Below are 27,635 nucleotides of genomic sequence, written 5' to 3'. Positions count from 1 at the left end.
TCCTGTTTTCTACCTTATTCCTATATGCCATCTTATATAGGACAGCATTTTTCCCTGCCTGTCTTTGCTACCACCACACAATGGAGAATTTGTGGAACATAACACCAGTAGCATGAATCACTGGCATATGTGGCCTCAGAGAAGGTCTTATGCTGAAAGGCTGCATGCAGTTTTAAAAAAATGCACTTTTAATCATTACTTGATCCAGAGATTCAAACAGAACTATACGCCTGGGAGGTCGGAACGGGGCTGAGTACAATGTTCTGCTACATATTCAACTAAAATTTTATTGCATTTGGGCTGTAAGACGACATTGGAAGCTTTTTCCCTAAAGAAAGGGTTCATCATCCTCTTCTGCTGTGGAGGCTAAGCACAAGTTAGAATACAAAAAGTATGAATCTGAGCACAATTAGATAGTGACTAGTTTAGTGTAAAAACTGTTTGAATTCGTATTTCACCATTAGGTCTGAAAATCTTGTCTGTTGCATTACTAGCAAGAAAATGTATTTCACTAAAGTCTTTTACCACAAGTTTTCATTATGAATTATTAAAATTTATGCAGAGACAAACCAAATGCATTCAGAAGTTTCAGAAATGATTACAAGTTCTTTTAATTGAAAACCTCCAGCCCTTCTGACGAACTAGGTTCACAAAAAGGAGTTCTCTCTACAGGCTTTGTTTGTAGTGCTTTTCAGATATTTTTCAGCTTGTGAACACTAAAATACTTAGGACTACTGAGGTGTTTACTACCTGCCAAGAACCTTAAAATAGATTGCATCTGCGACCCAGTATGAAGATAGTGGCAGCTGAAAGAGAATTTTCCTGAAAATTATGTGGATGTATCAGCAAGAGTTTAGTCTGAAACTCAGCATAAATTTCAGTGTCAATGTGGCCACTCTGAGGTTACCATCACACCTTGCAATACATTAAGTCACTGCTTGTCCCTTAATTTGGCTGCAGGATTGGTTCAGTTTCCTATTGCTTCCTGTTGTGTCATTCAGCTCTTTCTCTCTGGTGCCAGTTCTAAATCCTGATTTACATTAAGTTCTTTTAAGTGGACGACATTATAGTTCACTGAGAGCTACTGAAGCATTATGTTTAACAAATTGTTGAAACTACAGCCTGTGAAAGGGTAGTAATCTCAAGGCACAGCCCTAAGTAAGTACCAGTATGGTGCAGTGCTTTTTCACACAGACACTATGCCACATGTCAAAATAACTCTTAAATTTTCTAATACGTAAGAGTTTCTCACCGTGGAGAGTCACAGAGCTGAATGCAATAAGACTGTTCGATTAATCTGATTCTAAGACAATGTTCTTTGAAACAAAGCATGGAGACTGCACCAAAACTACTTTATCTAGAGAAAGAACAGCAAAATGACAAGTCTTGTGCTGACACAATCAAGCCATTTCAAAATCAAAGTCAGCTGAATTTGACTCCAAGTATTTTAAAGTATTTATAGGCTCAAATGTTATTGCTATCAAAACCCACAAAAAATAAGAGATGTTGTCTACCAACAAAAACAGTTCTTTGAGAGTTTTCACTCTACACTTCCTTTTTTTTTTTAAGTTAGACCCCCGTTTAGGAAGCATGGAGTGAAATTTGCACTAATACGAATACAACACAAAAATATTTAAAGATTGATCATTATTATTAGCAAGAGCTTTTATTACCTGAACAGCTTCAGAACAGAAAAAGTTTGTTAAAAAAAAACGTGAAACAAGTGACATAAAGTGCCTAAAAGGACTGCGTATTTCAGATTGACAATAAGATTATGGAATCAGACTTCAGTTCAGGTTAAAATACTGCCTGGCTAAGGTAGGATGTATCAAGAGTGACAGAATTTTTGCAGATAGGTATAGGAGCCTTACAACTTACAACAGCCTGGCTTTCTTTCTATTATACATGGCAATCACAATTGCTTTCATCAGTCCTGTGAAAGGAGGTAAAGGACTTACTCTAATTCCTAGTTAGGTGTCTTTAGTGAAGATCCTGATGACAGAAAACATAATGCTTTGCGGGATAAGATGAAGACAGAAATATCAGCTGTGCTGGTATTGCTCTGACTGGAGTGGCCATTTTCTATGTAGTTCTGCATCTTCCTCATCTCCATGGCAAGAGAAGGAAATACATACAATTTGGCTCTGTTAACCCTTTGCTAAGATAAAAAGAATCTGAACTTAAAAACCTTTACAAACTCTTTGCATCTGCTCTGCTGTCAAATGTCTATGAAGAAGAACAGTGAAGTTCCAAGTTCTCGTTAGAAAGGACCTGCACTGCAGGGTACACTCAGTTCAGCAAGAAGTCTGGGGTGCAGAGGGTGTCAGCATGAGTTATGGGGCACAGGGGAGATGACCTAATTTCTGTAAAGGGGTAAGAGACACGAGAGCATGTGCCAAGAAGGATGCCAAAGAGGGTAAGTGGTGAGATACTGATGAAAACTGCACAGACCAAGGGATTTTTATGGACATACCAGACTGCTGAGCAATTAGCTGGGAAGCTATGCCTGATACTGCTGATAACAAAATTCCAGTATTTAAATTCATTTGAGAATGAATTATTTTGCCTCTTTTTTTCCAATAAGTGAAGTCATCTGCTACTGCTAACTCTCCTCTTTACTCTCCTGGCTCCACTCCTAGTGCATACTGTTACCATGATTGCTATTCTGTTATTTTGCTTTTCATGGAGACAAAGCACTCTTAGTAGGATTTTCCAGTCAGCTGGCATGAACAAGGGTTAGTTTGGTTTTCATTATTTCTCAGCATCATTTTCAAGACTATGCTGACATGCACAAAAATAATGTATAAAAATATTAAAACATTATTAAAAATTTGTTTGCGTTAGGGAACGTGAGACAACTTCATCAGAGTGAGCTGAGTGCTGTTCAGAGATCAGTGGCAAGAACATTTGGAAAAGTTTACACATATCCCAAAGGATCTCACTGTTTTTTCCTTTGCATAATTTTTCCATGAATAATCCTTCAAATGTTATAAATGAATGTTACTTTTGCAATCCTTCAGGAGAACATGTGAACATTTACAGTCTCCAGAGCTTTTAAAAAAAGCAACAGGGTGAAAGAGTTACAGTTCACAATTTTTCTCCACTAAAAATCTATCAATAAACCAATACTAGGCATCCGAACAGAAAACTGAAAATGAGTTGCATATTATATGCTGAAAAACAGAGTGATTTTTCAGGAAGGTAAAACAGTCTCAACTATTTACTATTTTTTGGTGAGCAGCTAAGAAGTAAAACTGATACTTAGCAGCTCTGTTTCTGAAACTTAATAAAGACATTCCAAGCCACAGACTCTCTAGTTAAATCTTCGCTGTAAGTTTTTACTGTTCTGTTGCCATTGTAACCAAAGTCAGTGGGTGATAATTAAAGCTTTCAAATAGAAAGACCTACTTACAAAACACACAATAAAGAACTTAAGAAGAATTTTGTGCACAGAATCAAGAATGACGCAAAAAAATTAAATCTAGAATGATGGTTATTGTAAAAGCATAGTTTTAATTTTCAGAGTATTGCTTTACAATTAAACTAAATCCTATTAATGCATACAAACATGCAAGAGAGATGTATGTTATGGCTGCTTCTCAGACAAGAGCAAACTAAGAATAAGAATCAGAGTCTTTGGCTGCACCTCTTTGTGCTCCCCCAAGCCCTCCCCCCAGCCCCTGGGGGGGGAAAAAAAAAAAAAAAAAAAAAAAAAAAAAAAAAAAAAAGGCGTGTTTTGGTCAGACAAATTGGTCTTTCAAGTCTGCCTGCTCTCTTTGGAAACAGTATGCAAAGGCCTGTTGCAGCACAGGTCAAGAAGATGATTTTGGTTATTGAATGAAAGTACTCTTTTTTTCAAAAGGACTATGAACTCTTTCTAACACCATGCCCTTGGAGTAAAGGGAACATAAATAGGATTTTATATTTCTGCCACAAGATCCCTGTTGCTGTAATTACTGTCCTATTTTAACCTCCACTACCACTCTACGTAACAGCAAAAAGTAATTTGGAAACCTTATTCTGCAGTGTGTTGGGTTTTTTTTACCCTAAGGACAATAATTGGTATAGAATATTAGTCTGTCTACTTTGGCAATCAAGAATTTCTAATTCTAGATATATCATAGGAAGAAAAAGATTAATTCACTGTTTCATTCCAGACTTTATATTTTTAATCTTCCACAAATCCTCATTCTCTTTTCATTTCTGCATTTAGGAAGGCCATGTTAAGTCTAGGGAAACATTCAGTAGAAATCACAATTAAGATTGCTGCAAATAAACTGTCTGGCTTTGCTGCACCGTCCTTTCCTTCTCTAAGTGTTTTTCTTCACCTGACAGTCCATACGAACCACAATTTTCTCAAGTGCCTTCCACTTCTAGTATGTGTAAAGAACATCCTGCTATCTGTTTACATTTTCCTTCAAATAATTCTGTTTCTTTAATTTCTATCTTTCAGTTATCCAGCTACAGCTTGTTCTTTTTCCTTGATTCCCTTCTACTTCTCAATGATCCTTCCTTTATTACAGCCTTTAGTGGATTTTCAGGTGAAATGTGCCGGTTTACTTTCCTAAATAATCATAAAACAGCTTAAAGAAGTCTATCAACAAACTTCTTCATTTAGTAATCCAAAAGTGTCATGATATGGACATTTCCTTCTTCCCTCAAACTCAGCTGAATCACTTTGTGCAAGTAACTTCCCATCCCAAATCTCTTAAACAAGCAAACAAAAAATGAGAGATTGAGAGAGAGAGGCCTGGAGTACGTGGTATTCTTTTGCTTCACTTTACTTCCAGGTTCTACTTTTTACAACCTATTTTTATGTTTACAGGACTCCAGGATACACTTATTAAGCAATTTATTAGAAGATGTTTCTTCATAGCCCTTACTGTCTCATATATATCTCCTCAAATCTATAACAAGAATACTACTCCGGAGGGGAGTTTGTTGATGTTAATCTATGAAGTGTCAAAACGTACAAAATGGACCCTAGAGGAGTTTGCCCAGTAGTACTCAATCCAGTATCTCCAAGAGTAGGACTGTAGAAATATGTTAATAATGTAGTGAAAGATGAAATTACAGTACAAGCAAGATCACAAGTTTAATATAGTTAGCAAGGACAACAGCAACAGCAAACCAGACAAGCGCACCAGAAACCGGGGGCACTTTTCTCTGTGCCACCCTATCAAGATCAAGTACAACTAACCATATTTCTAATGCACTTCTGACTGCACAGTAAGCACACTTGAGTGTATTTCCTTCAAGTGCTTCCTGAACAGAAGTGATACTTTCAATTTCAGGCGTTACTTTTACGGAATCACTAATTGTCAGCATTTGTGTTACTTATACTGCACCAGTGGAACGTGCAAAACCCTGACTTACACTTCAGCAAAAATTTTGGATTTCTTGCAGCTGGATCTGCAGGGTAGTGCATGAGCTTGGGTGACATCCCTCTTGGCAGTGAAGACATACCCATTGTGAGAGCATAGCTCTCTCAGAGGTTCAACAAAATACATTAACCAATCCATCAAAAAAGGAACTTTTTGCAGAAATTATTTCAGGTGACTGCTCTGAAGAAAGAGACAAAAAAACAGAGCAGAAAAGCCCCTTGTCCTCTGGCTGTTTTATGTGTTCTTAACATTCCTAGGGAGTAATAGCTTGGTAGTGAAAATAAGCATCAGTCAATTAGGACACTAAAGAGACTTGTTTTGTAAGGAAGTCACAGAGAGTCATACAAAGTGATCAAGCTAAAAACTGATCATGGTCATTCTCTCCCTGATAACTCTGTATTTGCTTTGACAGAATATTCTTCTACAATTTTTGTGAAGCTTTGGTCTGTTAAGAAAAAAACACAGCACACTAATTCTGGCTGTATTTAGTGGTTGATAACAACATGGAATCCCAAACATTTGTCTGGTATTAATTTCTTTCAAAAATACTCAAATGAGTTGTAAAAATATGTAGGGAAAGTATCACAGAGGAAGAGACTGGAAATGAGTGTAAGTTTGAAACTAAAGAGCAAAGTTTTCTGGATGGTCTGTAAACTTTTCTGAAGAAAACTTAGTTCTTCCATGTCTACCTTAAGTACAGTGTAAGAAAAGCAGACACTATGCACATGAAGCAATAACCAAGCACTTGCAGGAGGATTAGACAATGCTCATTTCCACAGAATGATTGGCTGCTAAAGCACTTAGCACAAACTATTTATTAGTTGCCAAAGCAACCAGTAAAACAAATGGCAAAACTAAATGTCAAACTCAGTGTTTACACAGAAGATGACGGTATGGGGTTTTTTTATTCTAAAATGCTGGGAGTGCTGTACAGACGTCACTAATGTAGCATACCTACTTTCAGAGGGTTACAAATGTACAAACATCCCAGCCTTTCTTCCTTCTGTTTCTACATTTTTAACTCGTACATATCACATACTTTACATCTGATACATTTGCTGCTTCTAATTAATTAAAATAAATATCAGAAGTTCTTTAGCAACTCTCAAACCTGAATGGACTCAGCACAATGGGATGAATTTTACCCCAATAACAAAAAAAGAGAATACACCTGTTTCAGATTAATTACTCTGGATTCCTGGTAGGGTGGGTATCATAAAACCGCTGGTCTACTTACTCTCCTCTCAAGAATTATACCAAGACCTACTTGGAAAAAAAAGAAAGAAAAGGAGGGGGTGAGGGTCCATCCCTGACTATTGCATAATAAAACCCCCCAACATAAGGGCTGCCCACAGCTGAGGCCTGGCTGTTGCTAAAAAGGACTTCTAAATGCTAACTTTAATGAAGGGGTTCATTAAAAATCACAGAATGATGAAGACCAGTCTTTGAGTCACTTACTATCAGATATAATTTTATGGATATGGTAATTATTTTAACACCATTTTATGTTTTTATATTGTTTTCCAAGACAGGATAAACATGGTATATTTCAGAGAAAGAGTAACCATTTTCTACATTCTGATTAGCACTGCGCCCTGAACTTTTCAAAATAACATTAAGATGATAAAGAACATGCATAAAGTTTTCTATACTGAGCTACACTTGGTGTGCAAATTCTAATGAACTTCAGTTGCTTAGAAGGCTAACTTATTTACCGTATATTACATTAAATCTTTTCTCTTGTTCTGGGAAAATGTATTGAGTTATACCTTCCAAAACAATCTAATAGCTGTACCATAAATGCTGGGCACCTCCTAGCCAACACTGCAGGAACACAGATGTCTTTTACAGCTAGTTCAACTGGAAACTGTGAACAGTTAGCATACTATAAGCTCTCCAGCTACATTCTCTCTCTCTCTCAAACCATAGCAAGGCAGAACGAACAGACTTAAGTTGCTGCCAAGGAAGTTGTGTGAATCACACAGTTCCTGAAAGCACAGAATTAAACTGTTTAAAGCTCCTTTCTTTTTAAATGCTACTTGCAAGAGACAGGATCTCTGCAGCATTATGGAAGGCATGAAATCTTCCTGTGAAAGCACTATTCACAATTACATATGCATTTGGTAATTAAATGAGACCATCTTAGCCACTAATACACAAAACATAGCTTGTTGTGAGACATTCACTTTAATCAGATGTCTGCCTCCTGTTCAAATTTACTGGAAAACCAGTTGGCAACCAAAGTGGAAAATGGACACATGGTTTTCTCCAGTACTTTGCAAACAGAAATACTGAAGGATTTAACTGTTTTTATTGAGCCTCACACTCATAAAGATACTTCAAGGGGAAAAAAAGAAACCCACATTGTCCCTGGCTAGAGTAAACTGTTAATCTGCTTTTGAAAGAGAGAAAACTGAAGTTAGGTAGAAGATAAAGTCACAATGCTGCAAAGGAAAAACCATTTCCATCACCAACACAAGTAATTATACTTTAGGACATGAAGAAGACACTATTCCCTGCACTTAAGTCCATTATAGACTTTGGAATTATTACCACAATATCGAGCTTTTTCTCCATATTTGGAAACACATGGCAACCTATAATAAAGCAGTATGTCACATGCGGAACTCAACTAGACTTACTACTATTAGTAACGTATTAACGTTTTGACTATCAGGAAAACTGAACTGATGACTGCCCTTATGGGCCAAGAACCTTTATTTTACCTTAAAATCACTATATTCAGACTCCTATGCCTTAAACTATTGACTGGAACATTAAACTACTGCCTAAACTATTTTGAGATCATCTCTTATCATTATAGCTTGCTGACTGCAAAGGATTTACTTCTGGCACACAATGGCTGAAGTGGAAATAATCTCAAACTATAATTTGAATCCAAATAAAGTTGACTCAAATACCTTTGAATGTGCTATTTTTAGTTCTCCATGGTCAAACATCTCATTACAGATATTTGAGTATTTTAGCTCGGAATTATTCAAGATTAACACATGGCTATATTTCTGTTTATTAATGTTGTGAAATAAACAATAAATTATTGCCATCATGTTTAGTTAAATTTCAATTTGAATTCATGCTAACCTTCTCCAAGAATTAATTTGTTTTTTCAATGAAGTACACTGGATTCCCTTTAGCAGCATTTTTGCAGACACATAGGTGCAGGTCACTGAAAAATTCATGTGGGTATTACAAAACGCTGGTGGCATTCATTGTCTAACTGGCAGTGAGTGAGAACTCTCTAGCTGAGCAAGAAATACAGCAGTCCACAAGCGTGTCAAGTTTTCGAAGGAAATACTAACAGAAGAATGGAGCAATAGGAATGACTCAAGACTTGGTTTCTAGTCATCTTATTAATTCTCACTCTCAGTAAAGCACCCTTACAGAGCATATAAGGAATTCAGAGGGGAAAGCTCACCCTCTCCTAATACTGCCAAGATACTATACGATCACATATTCAGTTGAGTAGGTACTACTGGACATTGTCCCGATCGACATTTGTGGACTCCAGCTGAGCTCACTGCAGTATCAAGCCATATTACTTGCCTGGCTTAGGGAAGTTCAAAGTTCTTGTTTCCAACTTTGGAACTGCATTTTTTAATTGCCTTCCATTACAGCTCTAATAAAGTCTAAGCCCTTGATTAAGAATTACAGAGTATTGGTAATGATCACAGACTATGCTGCTATGACCAAAGTCAGAACTTCCACAATCATCCTAATGAAATGTTAACATCAAACCCCTAGTGTAAAGCACTTGAATGTGAACAATACAAAGTGAAAGCCAGGAAATGAAAAAGTTCACTCGTATGTCTGCTTTACATATGTAAGCTATAATCATATGAGAGGTAACGACTTAGTTTTAATTTTCAAGTATGAAAAAGCAAATGCTCACAAAAGCAAAATCAAGTATTACATGATGTGGAGGGCTGACCTTGGCTGCCAGGTGCACACCAAGCCGCTCCATCACTCCCCCTCCTCTGCTGGACAGGGCAGGGAAAATAAGATAAAAAACACTTTGTGGGTCAAGATAAAGTCAGTTTAATACAGAAAAGCAAAGGCTGCGTGTGGAAGCAAAGGAAAACAAAAAATAATTTATTCTCCGCTTCCCATCAGCAGGCGAAGTCCAGCCACCGCCTGGGAAGAAGGGACTCAGCACTCACAGCGGTTGCTTTGGAAGACAAACGCCTTAATAACGAATGTGCCCCCCTCCTCCTTTCTTTTAGCTTTTATTGCTGAGCACATCATATGGTATGGAATATCTCCTTGGTCAGTTTGGGTCAGCTGTCCTGGCTATGTCCCCTCCCAGTCTCTTGCCCACGCCCAGCCTACTGGCCTTTTTTTGGGGGCTGGGTTTGGAGAGACAGCCTTGATGCTGCTGTGCTCAGCAGTAGCCAAAACACTGGTGCCCTATCAACACCCTTCTAGCTACAAATACAAAGCACAGCACTACAAGGGCTGCTATGGTAAAAGTTCACTCCATCCCAGCCAGACCCAATGCACATGTCTGTACAAAGAAAGTGTTAATTAAGAACTCCTTTTGAACTTACCTAGTTAAAAAAAAAATTCCCTCCTGTGAACTACTTCCTTTTATTTCACACAGCAATTAATAATACTGAGCATTGAGGGAGGGAGGGGGAGAGTGTCTTCCTGAAGACATGTTTTCTTCCAAATTATTATTTCTATAGATTTTATTCCTTTTTCCTTAGAACTGTATTGACTGAAGACCAGGTCAAATGATTATCTGACTCTGGGAATACCATTCATGATCCTGAGACAAACGAGAGGTTCCCTGTAAGTCACTGGCCATTTGACACTTGGAAAGGGTTTCACAGCAGCCAATGTGAAGAGCTGGGAGGCAGAGGAAAAACACCCATATTTATTTTTCTCCTTTCATATTTAGAATCTTCCTTTTTCCTTCTCTCTTTCATTGACTTTGTCTCTCTCTTATTTGGTGAGAAGAAAAGGCATTTTGAATGTCAAATGAAATTGCTTGTCAGATGTGGTCTGGACCCCTTGGGTTTTTTACTTTCACACATGGTTTAACATAATGAGACAGAAAATTGGCCATTCAGGTTTAAAAGATTAAAATAGAACAGCTTTTGCTATAGTAGTAAGTACATTTCACATAGTCTGATGTTTGTTTAGTCTGTTCATAGACATAAACTGTGTTGGTACAGCAGATTTGTTTTGGTCAACTTATGGATGGTACTGTAGTTTTTTAGATGTTGCTAAAAGCTATTGCAAATCTTTTGTCCTCCCCCTTTACACAATGAAATTGTCTTAGATTTATGTGTTTGTTCACACAGAAACCTGAAAGGAGAATCTCCTATGTTATTCACTGCATTGATTTGTTTGTATTGAAAGAGCGCCCTTCCTTCTTCAATTATTAAATAATAATGAAAATGGAAGCATTTGTAAAAAAATCACACAATCTCATTTCCATTCCAATGCTAACAAACACCCTGTGTTATCCCTCGAACTGCAATTGTTTACATATGAGTCAGCAATCTTTATTGATGACTCATGCTACTGATAATACCTCTGAACTACCAGGTCTGGCTTCTGGACAAAGCAGCTCACGGCAATACTGCTGGGAATCATGGTCCCTCAGCAGACTCTGATATGGTAACAGGTTAGTGGGAGACTTGGTATTGATACTGACAACATTGGCAATTTGCACTGGTCAATTCCAGGGATTAATTTTAGATGTACTGAGCCGTAGCTCGGTTTTTAATCTCAGTAGAGTGAAGTCCGATAGGTTTTATGCTACCTATTAAAAATATGAAACCTACTAATAAAGCATCTTAAAAACACTCCTCTTTGCCATCCAACCTCTTCTCCAGAAAGGCAAATAACAGTACATCCCTCCTCTACAATCTCTGCAAATTAAGTCTTACTTCTGAAATCAAATTTTTTTCATTAATTTAACATCAATGGATTTGTTCTGCCTAGTGAAATGAATGCTGATATGTGTGAAATCAATCTTGATATGTGGGATATAATTTGTTACTGTAAGAACCTCCGAGGGTGAATATCATGAAGGAAGAAAATTATTTTAGACAAAGGACAGCGCTAACCCAAGTACAAGCTGGCTATGTAGAAATTTGCAAAAAAAAAAAATCAGACCTTTTACAACTATGAGAGGAACGGTTTTCTGGACCAAGGATGTTCTGAAACTGGGCATATGCATGGAAAGGGATCAATTCTCTGACAGCCCTTAAAAGATAATTCTGTAATTGCAACAAAAGCCCTCTGATATAAAATGGGTTTTGCCATGTACTTCAGTGGAGGATTTCTGTAGTGAAAATTATTTCCTTACTCAAATTTTCAAATGAAGTTTTATACCTGCAAGATCTTCTTTGGAGGAAACCAGTCGAGGAGAGCTGTTACCTGGCTCAATTCTTAATGATAATCTGGAAAAACAAGTTTTTAGAGAAATTAACAAAAAAAATTCCTAAAAAAAGTTGAAAGAAACAGAAGAAAGTAATTATTTTGGCAGTGGTAAGCAGGAATTTTACTTTGTTGGAAGTGTAGTTATTTATTTTGTTATAGAACAAAACAATAAACTTTTTAAAGTAAATCACTACCTGTTAGATCCAAGAAAGAAACTGTGAGGGACATCTATGAAAACAGAAATGGAAACTGGTATTTTATACTATCAGTGTAAAAATGTAAGTTCATATAGTCTTTCACCTGAAAAAAAAACAATTCCAAAAGTTGGTAAATTTAGATACAAACCTAATAGCAAACATTTTATTCCCTCTGTGCACGAGAAGTGAAATTCTTCTGTTACCATGCGGAAATGTGCACTCAGAAATAGCTATTTATAAAGATTAATTACTATGACTTGTAGAAAAGGAGCATAAGTGGGTACAGAGACCAACATGTAATAGTAAAAGAAGATAATTAGAAGAAAGTTGCAATATTATGTGCCCCTCTGCCTTACTGCATGTGTTTTATGATGCACTCACTGCTGCCTTATCTCAGTGCTCCAACACGTCTTGATTTTCCAGTGCATATGATTTCTGCCACTTCTCAAGTTTATGCACTCTTAACTTGACATTCATGGGTCCTTTGTTCTGTACCAGTTTGATAAAAAAGTATGGAGGACTACAACGTTAAGTAAATTTTAATGGAATAGGCATAAACCCAAAGGAAATAACTGCTGTCATTGCACAGGATTAAAAGTGCAAAAAAGTTGTAAAGGTTTCAAGCTACAGACTGCAGTACTCCGCTGTATACAAGCACCAGGGAGTGTCTTTTTAACTTTAGATAAAAACATGCAAAGAGGCGGCAGGGGGAACAACCTATGACAGCATTTCAAAATATCATGTATGGCTTAATGATCACTTTTCTTGCTACCTTGTCTTTAATGTACACAGAGTTTTATGAGGAATACCGTCCAGTCCATTCTCCATGGTATTCAAACATTGTCAATGATGTTTTAGTAGTGTGAAGTTAGTTAACAAACCTATGGTCCCTTTTCGTGTTTTAGAATTTCTATTCTTCTCATAGTACTAGATTTTTTTAACTATCCAAAGTAATGTATTTCAAGTAGGTAATGAATCATTCCTTTCCAGACTATCTTTTCTTTCTGTCAACATGATTTCCGTGACCGGGAAGTAGCAACATGCCTCTCCTAGAGGCCAACAAGAGAAAGTTACAATAATATAATTCAGTGCACAATTCAAATGCTAATCGTATGGCAATTCCTTTCAGTATGGAAAAATGGCAAGAAACCTTAATGAAGTCTTTCCCTGTAAATAGGGCCCTACGGTGTGAATTTATCTTCCATGCCTGTAGAAATGTTCCAGTTGCATCCCTTGCACAGTAGTTACTCCTTTGTTCATTTTTAAGGCAGATCTGTTCCTCACTATATTAGAGGTTTATTGTTCCCATGCTGTGAGCTTGATTTTTGCACAGAAAGCTTTTTAAAATAATTTTTTGGTTTTAAGAATCTCCTGCAGAACTGGGCTATTTACAGATATTGAGAAATTTGGGTATTAAGCTCATTATACTGGGCTAGCTCATATTCGACGAACCAAAGTCCTTATGCAAAACAGAACACTCATTTCAACTTGTTTCACATAACAGTTGTTCTCCAAACAGAACAGACTACCCTTCTCCTGCTAACCCATCAGTGTTCCACAATTGCTAATTTCTTTCTTCTACTTCTGTCTGTACAAGGGAGCTGTTACCTATCCTTCCCCACATGTGATAACTGCATGTTTTAGTTTCTGCCAGCTTTGAGGAACTCACCTCTGATGCCCTTTCCTTATCCTGTTATCAAATAAATTACTCAGTTTTATTAGTCCCCTGTGGCAACAGCCGCAATTTATTTGTTCACTGTGGAAACATTTGTCTAATAAGCCCATTGCAAAAAGATATGACTGCAATTCCATTCATGTAAGCAAATAGCTTCTCCCTTTTGCAATGATGTGATTTGTAAAGCATTCCTCCTGAAAATTTCTTGCTTTGTTAGACTAAAAGGAATTTAGATCTATAGGTAAGGATTACAGACTAGACTCTGATTCGTAAGCGTGCTGAACTGAATCATGCTTATTAAGCAGGTCCAGTCCATCATTTTAGATAACTATTTACAGAATCAGGTATTTTTCAGAGCAATTGTGACAGGACTACCTCACATACCTGAGGAGGCCACAAATCACTTGTCCAACTTCACAGGTGAAATACTACCTGCGAATACGTACGTAAGGGGAAGTGCCATGACCTGCTATCACATTTAAGGCAAGCGCATTCTTATACCTTCTTTAGTGACCGGAACACGTGACAAAAGCAAATAAGATGAACTTCCATGCAACCATTTGTAGTATACTATTTCTCTCTTTCTGTTTAAAAATATTCTTGTAAAGAAGAAAAGGGGAAGATAACAGCAGAAAGTAAGACCTAACATCTTTGCGCTTTCAACAAGGTTTTAGAAAGAGGCATGGTATCGTTATACAATCTAGAAAGCACCTGTGGTGTGTGCTGCACTTCAAAGTTCACTGACAGAGCAACGAGTCTTCAGTGCTATAAAATGAGATTATGTCACTCTCCACTGGTCATCTCTCTAGAAAATGTAAAGTTAGATAACGTTGTTTATCTGTTTGGCTATGTTAAAGTACACTCTGAAATCTGAGCCCTTGCTAAATCTCTGACAGTTTGGTCATTGACTTCAACAATGCCAGAATTCGGCAATGTTTTAAAAATAACAAAAATGCAATTTAGCTATTCAACTTAGGAAAATACAGGATGTATTAAAAGAACAACAAATAAATACGAGCCTAAATTTGAGTTTTGGTAAATATAAAATACTCATGTTGACGTGTTTAACAAAATATTTAAAATAAACTGTGAGAAAAGGGAATATAATCTGACAAGGAGATGTCATTCCTGGACCACCTTCTCTCCTCCTCCTTCTCTCCCCCAGAAGGCTGGAAACAATCAAAACCATTTTTATTTCAAAGAAGAGATACTGACAGTCAGCAGTTTCAACCAGTCTTGGCTTGTTCATCACCACCCAAATTCATTTTTGCAATTCCTCTGACACTGCATTTTCCACTGAGACGCACAGGTTACACGCATGCACATGTATGCTCATGTGCTCTCACCTCGCTACATGTGCATATGGTTATGCCGGCAGCATGAGCAATGTCTCCCAAATAGCACTCACAGAGTCAGAATCTTTGGCCCCTCGGAGGCTTAGTGGGATACTATCAAAAGGTCTGTGCAGACTTTGACACCTGATGTGCTTACAACAAACATTCATCATTCATATCCATCACATACCAAATGATATTCTCACAGCTCACTGTCCCCAATGATATTCACTAGTATTACTACAAGTAAAAAACTACCTTTGTTCCAACATGCCTAATAAACCTCTCATAAAGACATTCTCTTTTTTGTGTTTGCACCTGTATATGATCAGAAATTCATTTTATAAGTCACTATATTCATCCAATATTACAGCACTGTTAGAATTTTTTTTTCAGGAATTGTTTTCAAAACCAAAATCTTTGCTTTACCATGGTGAGGAAGCCTAGTCTTAGTGCAAGGTCTAAGTGCTGACATAGGAAATTTCAACATTCCAAAATTATACAGCAAGAGTTCAGCTAAGAGACATGCCAGGATAAATCCTAGGTATCAGCCTCAGAAACTGCCCATTAGAAACTGAAATTCCAAAACTGAGGAGTTAGTATTAACAAACTAAGGTGAAACAAAAATTAGAAGTAAAGTCTCTGGGAAAAAAATTGGCATAGAGATTTACTGAATTAACAAACCACCAATTTACCTTTGGGAATTAAGACAAAGCTTTTAAAGAACAAGGCATAGGGAGAGTATGTGAAGGCTTTGTTCTTGGGCAGTAAAAAGGTGATGTAAACAATTCCTTTTTTTTTTTTTTATAAGCTTGATACTCAAAATATTTTCTGGAACATGTTAGGGCTGGTATGCTCTGTAAAGTAAGCTGGACCTCCATCCCAACCTCATCTTAAATAACACTCTGCTGAGTGCCGCCATATAGCTCACTAATGTCACCTTCCCAATAAGCAGGAAAAGAGGAACCTGACATAATGCAGAAAATAAAATAGGTAGCCAGCCTTGAACATAGTTCTGTTTCATGGGAGTATGCTCTCCAGTACAGGATGAAACTACTGCTAGAACAGTAAAGCTACTTTTACTCAATTCTCCTAATATTAAGCAAGTGAATAAAGACAGAGAATAGCCTTGTTCATGAACAAGAAATATAGCTGCTCCATGAGGAGGCTGAACAAAACTTATTCATCTTTCTTGAGACAAGGAAGATCTAAGTTGCAATAAAGCAGTGCAGTCCTCAAAGCTGTCACTCAGGGCACTTCTGACCAGTATTTATGTATGAAGCAAAATGGGTCTGACATATCTGGAACACGTTGGGCTGCCTGTGTAGCACTTAAACAGTAGGTTCAACCATTTCTGGAAGCTTCATTGTCCCCGAGAATGTCCTGTGGAAGAAGGAGCCACGTCACAACTATAGCTATTGATCCATATGGCCACTGGATCACTAGAAATCTCAGACTAACAGTGAAGGTTTCCCCCTACCCCTGCCTTTGACAACAACTCTTGGTGGAAAAGGTCCGGGGAATACAGCTGCCTGGGAAGCCTATTCAAGATGGACTGTGGACAAGGTTCACTGTTGTAAGTACAATTGCTGTTACCATAAGACTAAAAACAATATGGTGCACCTGCCACTTTTATAGCACTATCGTTGTTAGGAGTCAGTAAAATGTTTTAATTGCCTATTAATTTCTCTTGGATGCTTTCCCATAGCATCCTGCCTATCGGAATCTAAATTGGAACTGATTTTTCTGTAAATCATCTTACTAGTGTATTGAAATATCAGTATCTTGCTTAATATGCTCTAAAGAACTGAATTATACATATAGATAGCAGCCTACAGAATGGGATTCCAATCCTGACTGTCCTGCCAGATAACGTTGTAATACAAATAATAGTCTTCAAAGTGGCTTTACTCAAAGAACAACTGTGGAGAATACTAGGCGTGACCTAATGATACCAAAAGGTCAGCAAAAAATATTGTTTTGGAACTGCTGCAAGGCATGGCAGGTTAGGAAAGGATGTGGCATGGTGCCACAGTGTTTGGATAGCGCTGTCTAGCTCAGGGAAAAACTGCATACCTAGGGATAAGCACTCTCCTCAGATTCCTTCTTAGACTCCTGGAGGAGAAAGAAGATCCTGCAGCAGCTGCATCATGGTATCTCGGAAGCCCACTGGCTGCCAGTGATGCCCTGAGATAACAATGATTAGCGATACATTTTGGGTATAACTGGAAGGAATCCTGATGCTTTAGGTACTATTTTTGCCCCCTCAGTCTTGTAACTAGCAAATGTTATAATTTCTCAGCTTCTGCAGAGAACAGTATATGGGCTGAGCAAGAAAGATTTATTATTTTCAGGATATGACATCATTGTCAGGGGTTTTCTGGAGTGTTCCTACTTGCTGACAAGCACGAACCTAAAGCAAGCAACTGGACTTGTAGAGAAAAGCTTTGTTTATATAAAGTGGCTGCCAAATTTTCCTTTTCAGTGTAATTGAGGTTCTCATTTGGCAAAACGTGTGTTGGGATCCTGCCAATAGATTTTAGGGCAACTATCTAAGCTCCTCTCCCTGACAGCCTGGTACTGAGATAGTTCTGTTCTCCCTGCCAAAGGTCAAGCATGCATCTCTCCAGAGTACACTAATGCTGTCCCTGGCTCAAAAGGAGCACTCACTGGAAAGAGAAAGAGAGAGGAGTTTCTTTCCCACTATAAAAACTTAGTACTCATTGCCTTTTTAAGGCTTACGGTTTCTTCTGGCATGGGACCAGAAAATGCTATGAAACTGGAGATCCATTAGGGAAAACTGAGAAGAAAATTTGAAATCAAATATTCAAAACAAAATCCAAAAACTTCTTATCAAATACAAAGATGGAAGAGAAATTAGAGTTCTGTTTAAGGGTAAGTTGTGATGAGTTTTGATGAATACAGACTTTAATTTAAACCTTTATTCTGATGAAAAAAACATGGTAGAAAAAGGTCAAAGTTCTCTAATGTATATAAACTGCAGCAACTTTACTATGCTAAGAATCAAATCTTTCCCTCTTTTTAATACCTCTTGTGACTCCAGTCCAGTTTTTCCTTGACATAGTGAAGCCTAGAAAGAAAACTGCTAAATTTGATTGACATATTCTCACAAATAACTAAATAAAAAGTACTAAATGATCTTTAAGATACATCAAATACCTTCCAGCATTATCAGCAAGGCTGCTGCTGAAGTTAAAATGATTTTCAAATTTAAACTGGAATTACTCATGACTTGTAGTTTTTCCAAATATGATGTTATAGTATCCTATACTTACAGAAACCACTTGTTTAATCTATTTTTCCTAAGATATTACAGTTCATGAAAGCTATTGTATATATAACATTAACATTGATGCATCATCAAGAAACTCCATCTAAAAATCAAATGAAGCAACAGGACCAATTTCTTGAATCCAATCCAGGGGCTGTAAAGCCTATACTAACTACAATTCTTCACCTTTACCAATTACTACTCAGTTTAATTTGGTCTATGTTCGTGACTGTAATGAAGCATGAAAGTATGTGGGAAATTAGTAAATAATGATGATTTGTTAAATTTTAACACTGAGATTTAAATATCAGACTATCCTTAATCCAAGTCTTGGACTGCTTGACCTTTTCAAAAGACTGTGCACAATGCTAATGTTCAATGTGCATCTGTTGAACAATGCATCTCTATATGTGAAAAATATACTATGTCAAGAGACTGAGAAAAGAAGAACATATCCATTCAATCATCAGTACTCTGGCAGGAATTCTAATTCCATAAAGCAGATAAATTTTGCTGCGAAAACATCATACAAATGCACTCTTTTTTTTCAAATAATTTTCCTTCAGAAACATCACTATTCTTAGTATCTGTGATCAACCAGACCAAAAAGCACAAACCTATCATCAAGCCATAGCCAAGTCTGATCTTTTGCAGTGAACTACCCAATGCTGGTTCAGCTTCTTTTGCTGAAGTTTACCCTAATCAAGGGGAAAAATTTTGGACATTTTCTCTATTTTGAAGTATGTCCTGATAATACTCAGAGAAGTTCCAAAAGAATACCTTGTCTGAATGGTTTTACTTTTAGAATTACTCTCTCAGGAAAAGCAAAGTTCCACACACACTTATCACAAGAATCTGTATCGACAGATTTGTCTGAGGAATAGTACTGTATGCACAGTGGCCTGAACCAGAGCTAAGTGGCACAGCTTTGGGAGCTGGAGTTACCACCAACTGCAGTTATGTTCAAAATTGAAAAGACAAATCGCTTGACTCAAGCTACGCTCAAACATGGTTTTTTTTGTCTCTGTTATGGTGACACCTTTTTTTCCTGAACTGTCTCAGTATGATTTTGCATCTGTATGCCAGCAATACCAGCTATAATTGCAGAGAAATGTAGAACAGTTAGGGTAGGTCATTCTTTATGCTCATATGTACATGAGCCCACACTGGTAATACACAGTCTTCTGATTCACTGAATCTGCTCTTTTCTTTTCACAAACACTAACTGGTAGCCTTCATTTCATTAACTGATCAAGTTTCAACTTAAAATTATTTAATTATTTGTCTCACTACTCTGATTAAGAAGCTGCTCCAGAATTCCATTACTCTGATGGTTAGGAAACATATTTCAACATTTAGCTTCTAAATTTTTGTATTTATTTATCCTTGTGCTACCATTACAATTTAGTTTAAATTGCACTTTATCCAGTTGTGTTTATACATAGTGATTCTATTACCTAAACTTCTCCTTTTCTAGGCTAAAGCCAAACCTAGTTCTTTAAGTCTGGTGTTACAAGCCAGACTTTATTCACCTGACTGCACCAGCATTTTTTTAAACCCACTCTAAGCATGGATGGCCAGAATTGTGTACAGCACCCCACAGAATGTCGCACCAGCTCTTTTTGAAGCAGTTATTAAAATTTAATTTTTTATAGAAACACCATATTTGATAGGAAGTAGGGATGAATTTTTCTTTTCATGGCTGTATCTCACTTCTGACAGATATCTACTGACCAACACCATAAATTATTGTTAGAATAAATATATAACGTTCTGATTTTTGTGTCACTTTCATTTTAGTCATCAGGCCATCTGATTCTTCCTTTGTGATAACCAAATCATCTACTTCGATGACCTCTTCGATGAACACTGTTTTATTAGCATACGGTCTAAGTACACACAAACTCCGAGAAAAAGTTCTTAACTGAAGTATTTAATAAAACTGGTAACAAGAGTGGTTTTAAAGAAGTTCATTAGCAACCTTGTTCTCCAAAACATATTCTAAAATCTTTCATACCACCATCACATTACTGAACATCTGGTTGCCTTGAATACTTTTAATTCTGTTCACCTAAATAGAGGTACTATATTTGTCAATAGCTAATTATATACCATTGCATCTACCTTGGTTGAGTTATTTAAAACCTTGGCTGCTAGACCTATGATTTAATGTGCTAGTTCTTTCAGAATTATTGGCCACAGTGTCTATTTCACACCATTATGTGGGTTAGCTCTTCTCCACTTCTTTTGTAAGCATTGCTTTAACATGCATAAACCCCCCAAATTGTCAGGTTTATATCTTAAGTACCAGCTTATTAAAAATAGTAATTGGGAATTGGAAGATGTTTTTAATGTATTATTTACAATAGCATAGAGTCAATCCTGGACACCTTGGAAATGGCTTTAGGATTCCTGAACAAAATTTGCAGAATACAACCACCATGTAATAGAATAAAGACTAGACTTTAATCTGCTTTTAACTTTTGCAAAGACATTTCATTGTGGAAATCTGGTTAGAGTCATAAAGGAAGACTGTTATTCTGGATTTTACTCAGGCATCCTGGTATTATCAGCTCCATTAATAAAATATTAAGAACACCAGACAAACATCTTCAGCCAATGGCTTTCTGTTCAACTCTTAATCAAACTATGAGCCAAGTGATCTTTCCATTAAACTCCCCAAAACCTGAAGAAAAGAATAGTACTTACTTATAATTGTCATCTTCTACAAATTTCTGAAGTTCTTCAATGTAACGGACAGACTTCAAATACTTTTGCACATGGGGCAGTGTTGTAAGATGATCTGTGGAGTGTTCAAACATAAAACCGATGAACATTCACGTCTTCCAAAATTAATTATTCTTTCAGGTTTTTTTCCTGGTTCTTATGGTTATCTTAATGGAAACAGAGAATTTGAACCTTCCTGAAGAATAAATCAGGCAGAAATATTACTTTGACTCTAAGAAGATGTTAAAGATTTGATTGAGCAGAAGTGATGCTCAGTTGTTAAAAAAAACACAGATGCATTTCAGCATCATGAAAGCTAGTGGATTTTATTGTATGCTAAAGTGAAAGAGAATTATTTGCTGCAAAACCTGCTTGAATTATTAATTTACACAATTTAAGAACTGTTGTATAGATTGAATTACTTGTATTTAATTCTGTAAACATATCATCAGGACACTAACAAAAAAATGATAATGAAATTAACACATTCTACACTCCAAAGACATCGTATCTACTGCAAAGGAAAGGAAAGATATTAAAATAATTCTCTCCGACTGCCTCTGGTGGAAACAGAATATACCCGAAATGCAACAGATGTACTTGAAAGTATGTCATTTGTAGTCCACATGTAGCAGTAAACTCTGCACAACTTCTGTTACAGCTCTTACAATTTAGAATACATGCTTATTTGCCTAATTTACGGGTAAGACTGAAACTGCACAGAAGTCGAAGCTACATCACTTACTAGTGCTCAACTCTACCAAAGTTAGCCTCTTGCCTTCACACAGGGCTGAAATCCACTTTCACAATGCTGTACTAAAGAAATTTTAGTTAAGGCCTAATAGGTATAATAAAATTTACCAACCATAGTTACAGGAGACTTGCAGATCAGCTATTATTCGGAGAATATTGTTCATTTGATTGGATCTTTGTTCATTCTCCATAATGCTGCCTGAAGCAGGGTATGCAGAATCAATGTAGATTAAATCCAAGAGATAAATTCCTGAAACAAACAAATCAATCAACCAATTGATCTAGTGTTTCAAACAGAAATAGTTGCATAATTTTTAATGAATATAACAGCCAGCAACTATTTACCCCTGCTGTGGTCTGGGCCCATTAAACAAAGGAGAGCTTGGGATTTGCATGTTGAAAAAATTCATAATTAGCACTTGAGTTCTATGACACCTCTTAAAAAAGGACAGAAAAGATTTTGCTCATGTGCACTTATATAGGCTAATGTCTACTATGAGCAATTTGCAGGACCATAACAAGGACACTAAAAAAAGAAAGAGTGGCAGCTGCCACGAACCGCTGATGATGGCACAGGCAGCCTGTGTGGAGCTGCCAGCAAGCACAACAGCCTCTGGCCACAATGAACAGAGTTTAGCACTGCACCGTACTGCCTTCTAGGTCTGCCACTATTTACTACATTAAGGTATTACTCCATGTTTTGGCTGAGGCTCCAGGCTGCATTTGCTAGAAGACAACAGCAGATGATATTTAGGTTTTGATTATGTGATGACTTAAAAAAGCATAAAGAAAAGGTTTTTATTTATGAATTCCTTAATTGAAAAAATGGCATAGTTATTTGCCTAGGCCCGTATTTCTCAGTAAATACGGAAAGATGGCGATTATTGTAGTTGCCAAAAATGCTGATTGTTCTTATTTGTAATGCACTTGTCCAAGGCACTGGCTGACTAGACAAAATGTCATTTTTGGTTAGTAAAGAAGCATATTATATACACAGAAGTTGTGTGTGGCAAGATGTCAGCTATCTTCATCATCAAAAGTATAGCTATATCCAATGTTTGGTAGGCACATATTTTGCAGAGCTAGTCTCTGTTGTACAGTACTTTTACCTTTACAAATTATATAAGAAAGAAAAAGGCAGGCTTAAGGCTGAAATGAATTCATGATACAGCATAACACTTCTTGCATGGTACCCAACTGTTTCTTATCAACACATGCCATTCAGTTTCACGCATACCATTATGATTTACAGCCCTAGAACACTTAGAAAGCAATCACAAATGAAGGGAAAAATACTGACTGAGAAGTACATACAATATACAATCATCAAGTTTGAGAAAACTGAATCATCACTGAGATTGCCTAGAAAGTTTTAGTTTTTAACTCTGGAAAACTGAAAGATAATTCTGCAACACAGTCTTGCAAAATTCATGAACTCTACTATGAAAGCATAATGCAAGGCTCATCTATTTACTTCAGTAACTAACTGAATGCATTTAATTGAAGATGAGGAGGAGTAACACTCTTGCCTTTTGTGAGGATACTTTAATCAGTTTTAGTATTTCAATTGTATGAATGTAGGGAAGGAGTAGAGAGGCTCTCAGTGCCTGAGTGTAAAATTAATTTATTTTAGGACTTCTAGCTATGTTCTCTGTTGATCAGGCCTTGGGTGCAGACCATAGGAAGGAACAAAGTCGTAATGCACAGTACTTCATCTCTTATGGAAGTGGAATAGTTAGTCTGCTGAGGCAGAGTTCTAACAATACACTTCGTTATCTCCAGTGTGTCCTTGGCCACACGGGCACTCTGTGACTAAGACCTCCTGAAATAACTAAGGGCAATCACCCTATAAAGAAGACTTGCTGCTCTTTTGCCTCTTCATGGAGCCATATGACAGCCAGACATACCCACACTAGACAATACAAGAAAGAAAGTGCAGCTGCATCCATTCTTAACATAGGTTTTACTTTTTTTTATTAAAAAAATCCCATAACTGCATGCTCAATCTGCAGGAAACATAAAGTGCTTAAAACTGTAATCATATAACTTTGAACACGGGTTTACAAGCAATTTATACAAAATTTACACAAAAACAAAGCCATTGCCAGTACTGATAAAGAATAATGAAATGGATGCAACCCAAATACTGTAATACCACTTACAGCAGAAAACTTTCATATACAGTCATACTTCTACTGATAAAACGAAGTGCAGATCAGATTCTGCTGTATACGCATTTCAAGGAGGAAACCACAATTTACACAGTGAACTTAGAGCAAAATATAACTAAGTTCTAGCAGGACTAAATCAATCTTTTTGCATCTCAAAACTTAATGATTCTGTATGAATTAAAAAAAAAAAACAATCAAGAAACCTGTGCACAATGATGTGTGTTACTTGCTATGATTCTATTAAGCACTCCACATAGCAGGAAAGCTTGGACCAATGGAAGCAGCTCAAAGCATTAGTCCTTCATCTGATTTTCGCTCATCATATGAAGACAACTGCTAGCTAAAGGTGGGGACACATTAATCAATTTTTTTGAATTAATACAAACATGGTCAAACTATATTTTGTAGCTACATATTATCTACCTGTTTTGAGACAAGGGTCTGTTAAAATCACTCTTATCCTTTCTCTGCGTATTTTGAAGTCTCATGGCTATCAATGTCGAACATTAGTTAGCAACAGATCATGTTCCATCAAGAACAATTTTATTTAAAAACAAGGTGTCATTCAGATGTCATTCACAAAACTCTTACTGACCTCAGTGGTCCTGGAAGGGAAACCCTTTACGAATGCAGGGAGAAAATGCTGTACAGTACTGAGTCTGCTGTGAATGTTGTATTCAAACAGACTGGATAGAAATCACTGTATGTGCTCCATTCAGGGATCACTGCAGCTATTGGTACAGTGTGTCAAAAACATTATCTCAGTCTGATTTATCTTTAAAGGATTGCTCAAATATTTAAAGTCAGCTGAAAGGCAGACTTTAATATATTCCTGAACTGTTCTATGAGCTATGCAGGGAAGTTAGTGCTTCTTTGTTGCCTAACAAAGAAAGGAACATTCTTTTGAGCAGGAAAATAACTTGTGCAACATAAAAATCTACCATATTTCCACATTAGATTTTCCATACTGTTTTTTGAGCATGTTTATAATTAATGACTCCCCCTCTGCCCCATGCTTTCTTGCCCTGCCTTGAAAAGAGCACTCCTAGTTTCAGGAAAATAGCTAGCTGGCTCACTTCCGGTCTTCTAGCTTTAGAACATTAAGTTTTCTTGATAAATTCCAGCAACTAAAAAAAACAGGAAATGCAACTATGCTAGTCAAGTGCAGTTTTATAAAAGGGAAGGAAAACCACTACAATGAAATGCATGGAGCACACCTAAGCAACACACTCCTGAGAGAATTTTATTACGCTTGCATTAATTACTGATAATAAGCAGATCTATGGAAGTGTATTAAGTTTGTGCACTGAAAACAAATTATTCTCATGTAATATCCCGATAGTAAGTATGCCTCAAACTTAACTCTGGAAATAAGATTTCCATCTGGGAAAACAAAAATTCTTTCCTGAAATTAAAATGTTCTTATGTGTTCTCTAGTAATGTCTCATTACTATCATGTAGAGCTGTAAGTTACAGACCACCAGCAACAGCCCAGCAAATTTAAGAAAACCCACGTGGCTTACTAAGGTTTTCTTCTTTATAGCTTATGAAAAAAAAAGACAGACCTGGCAACTTCATTAAATTTTAATAAGTACTGAGTATCCGCATGAGCAAAATCTCATTCACATGTTGAGTACATGCCATATTTCACTATTAAATAGTTTTATAGCTCAGATTCAGTCTTGCCATGGAATTTTGCGTATCTCAAGTGCTGTCTGGAAGATCTCCGTTAATGTTTTTGCTCTGAGACATAGGAATACCTTATCAAAATCCCTTGCAAGACTTTTTCTCACCAGTGCTGTGCTTGCTACTTATCTGTTTCTTCAGATCTCTGCCACCTTGACAAATAAGACCCACTGACACGATAGATAAGAGAATGCTCCAATGGCCAAATGTAATTTGATAACCCCACCAAAACCAAAAAGGATGTTTAGTCCTTATAAATGAGTGGAATAGAGTTGGATTAACAACAGAACAACATATAAACCAACTGGAATTTCCAGTCACACTGGAGTGAAACCAAAGCAAAAAGATGCTTAGAAATCAAGTTTTACAGTCTAGTTTAACTTCCTTCTCTGGCCCAGACCAGTCCTTTAAAAATTTTCTTCCCATATTAAAAGTGCTCTGTCTTGAAAAATTAATATACCTCATACATGTGCGTATACTTTATAAAGGAGAAGTTCATATGACTCACACTATCTTAACGCTTTTATCTTAAGAGCAACCTGGAGTATTTATTGCTTTCTCCCAAAAAGTACCTTCTAAAAACTATTCTGAACTTGTCTTTATTTCCATCTCTACACATTTCTATCTCTAGAAAGACAGAACTGTGTATCATTAAAAGTTATATCTGTTTTCAATAACTGTTTTACTTGTTCTATTTTCTAACAAAAATAGCCTCCATTTTTGTAATCTGTATTAGTAATTTGGAGTTCTGGACCTATGGATTAAGTATGCTAATATGCTTCTACTTCTCTCAACTGCAATAATAACCCAAGCCAAAAGATGAATGACGTTTAAAGGAAGAGGGAGTGATTCAGCTTGCTTGCTCTGTATATTTGGGTACAGCTCTGTTAACTTACCTATAGCAGTGTATTTTTGTCTCGTGTCCACATGCTTAGAAAGTGCAGAAGATTAGATTTTCACTTAAGGGTATTAGCTGAAAAGGCCAGCATGGTTAGTTTTGTACATTTACACATTATTGTGGACAATACTTTAAATCTAAGAGATCACAGTTAATTCCCCAATAGATTGCCTACTGATAACTGTAACAAGAGTTTTTTCTGATGGTTGCTGCCACCTTTATGTTAAAAGTCCTACAGCATTATTCTTTCCCTTCATCACTCCTTACATGTTGCCTAGCTTCCACATCCCCATATTTCCTCAGCTTTGCAGGAAGACTAGCAGCCTCTGCCAAGTAAGTCAACGAATTGCATGTACATCTACTTCATAAGTAACCTACTGAATGACCTAAGCTTGACTGTTAAAAAAACAATCTAGAAGAAATCATCTCTCCTTTGGGCACAAGGTTTTCCCCAGTGTGGCCTGAAGACAGCTTGTCCCTCTTCTGTATGTTCATTCCATTCTCTCACTCTCCTTTCTGGTTTCTTGGTTTGGATTTGACTCGTCTTTGCTGTTTATAAGAATGCCTGAATTAACAAAGCATATACAAAAACAAAGGGGGAAAAAAAAAAAGAAAAAAAAAGACTTCATCTGTTTAGAAGACCATTTCCTACAGGTTTGTTGAGATCAGCAACACCTGCTCTTCTTTTGTCCTTTCTCACTCTTGTGAAAGCTATGGGTACACATCCTAGTTTATTACATCTCATATTAGATTTCACATCTCATATTAGATTTCACATCTCATATTAGATTTCACATCTCATATTAGATTTCACATCTCATATTAGATTTCACATCTCATATTAGATTTCACATCTCATACTAGAGAAACATAAACTAGATAAACATATGCTTATATCTGCTTTGTTTCCATATCCCAGTCTTACTTACATTTGGGGGGGGGGCGGGGGGGCAGCGGGAACAACAACCCAAACCCCAATTCCTATTTTGAGCTCTTCTGAACTTACCTATTACAAGGGATCCAACCATACTTGGAGCTGCTTCAGCCATCATCCAACACATCAGAGTTACTAACATTTACATGCTGCCAACTTGGACCAGGCACCTT

The 27,635-nt window shown here is 36.8% G+C and overlaps 1 protein-coding gene across 1 annotated transcript in view; it reads right to left on the bottom strand.

Annotated features, from left to right (window-relative positions):
• RALGPS1 (Ral GEF with PH domain and SH3 binding motif 1) overlaps positions 1 to 27,635 on the bottom strand; it is a 120,273-nt gene that overhangs the window by 13,813 nt on the left and 78,825 nt on the right. Inside the window, exons 9-11 of the mRNA XM_059828971.1 lie at positions 21,886 to 22,023; positions 21,003 to 21,096; positions 11,748 to 11,815 (exon numbers count right to left, since the gene is read on the bottom strand). Of these exons, the coding sequence (XP_059684954.1) occupies positions 11,748 to 11,815; positions 21,003 to 21,096; positions 21,886 to 22,023 (300 nt within the window). The remainder of the gene's footprint in view (positions 1 to 11,747; positions 11,816 to 21,002; positions 21,097 to 21,885; positions 22,024 to 27,635) is intronic.

This window comes from Gavia stellata, chromosome 24 (assembly GCF_030936135.1).
Source record: "Gavia stellata isolate bGavSte3 chromosome 24, bGavSte3.hap2, whole genome shotgun sequence".
NCBI lineage: Eukaryota > Metazoa > Chordata > Aves > Gaviiformes > Gaviidae > Gavia > Gavia stellata.
This window is presented reverse-complemented; position numbering and strand designations above follow the sequence as displayed.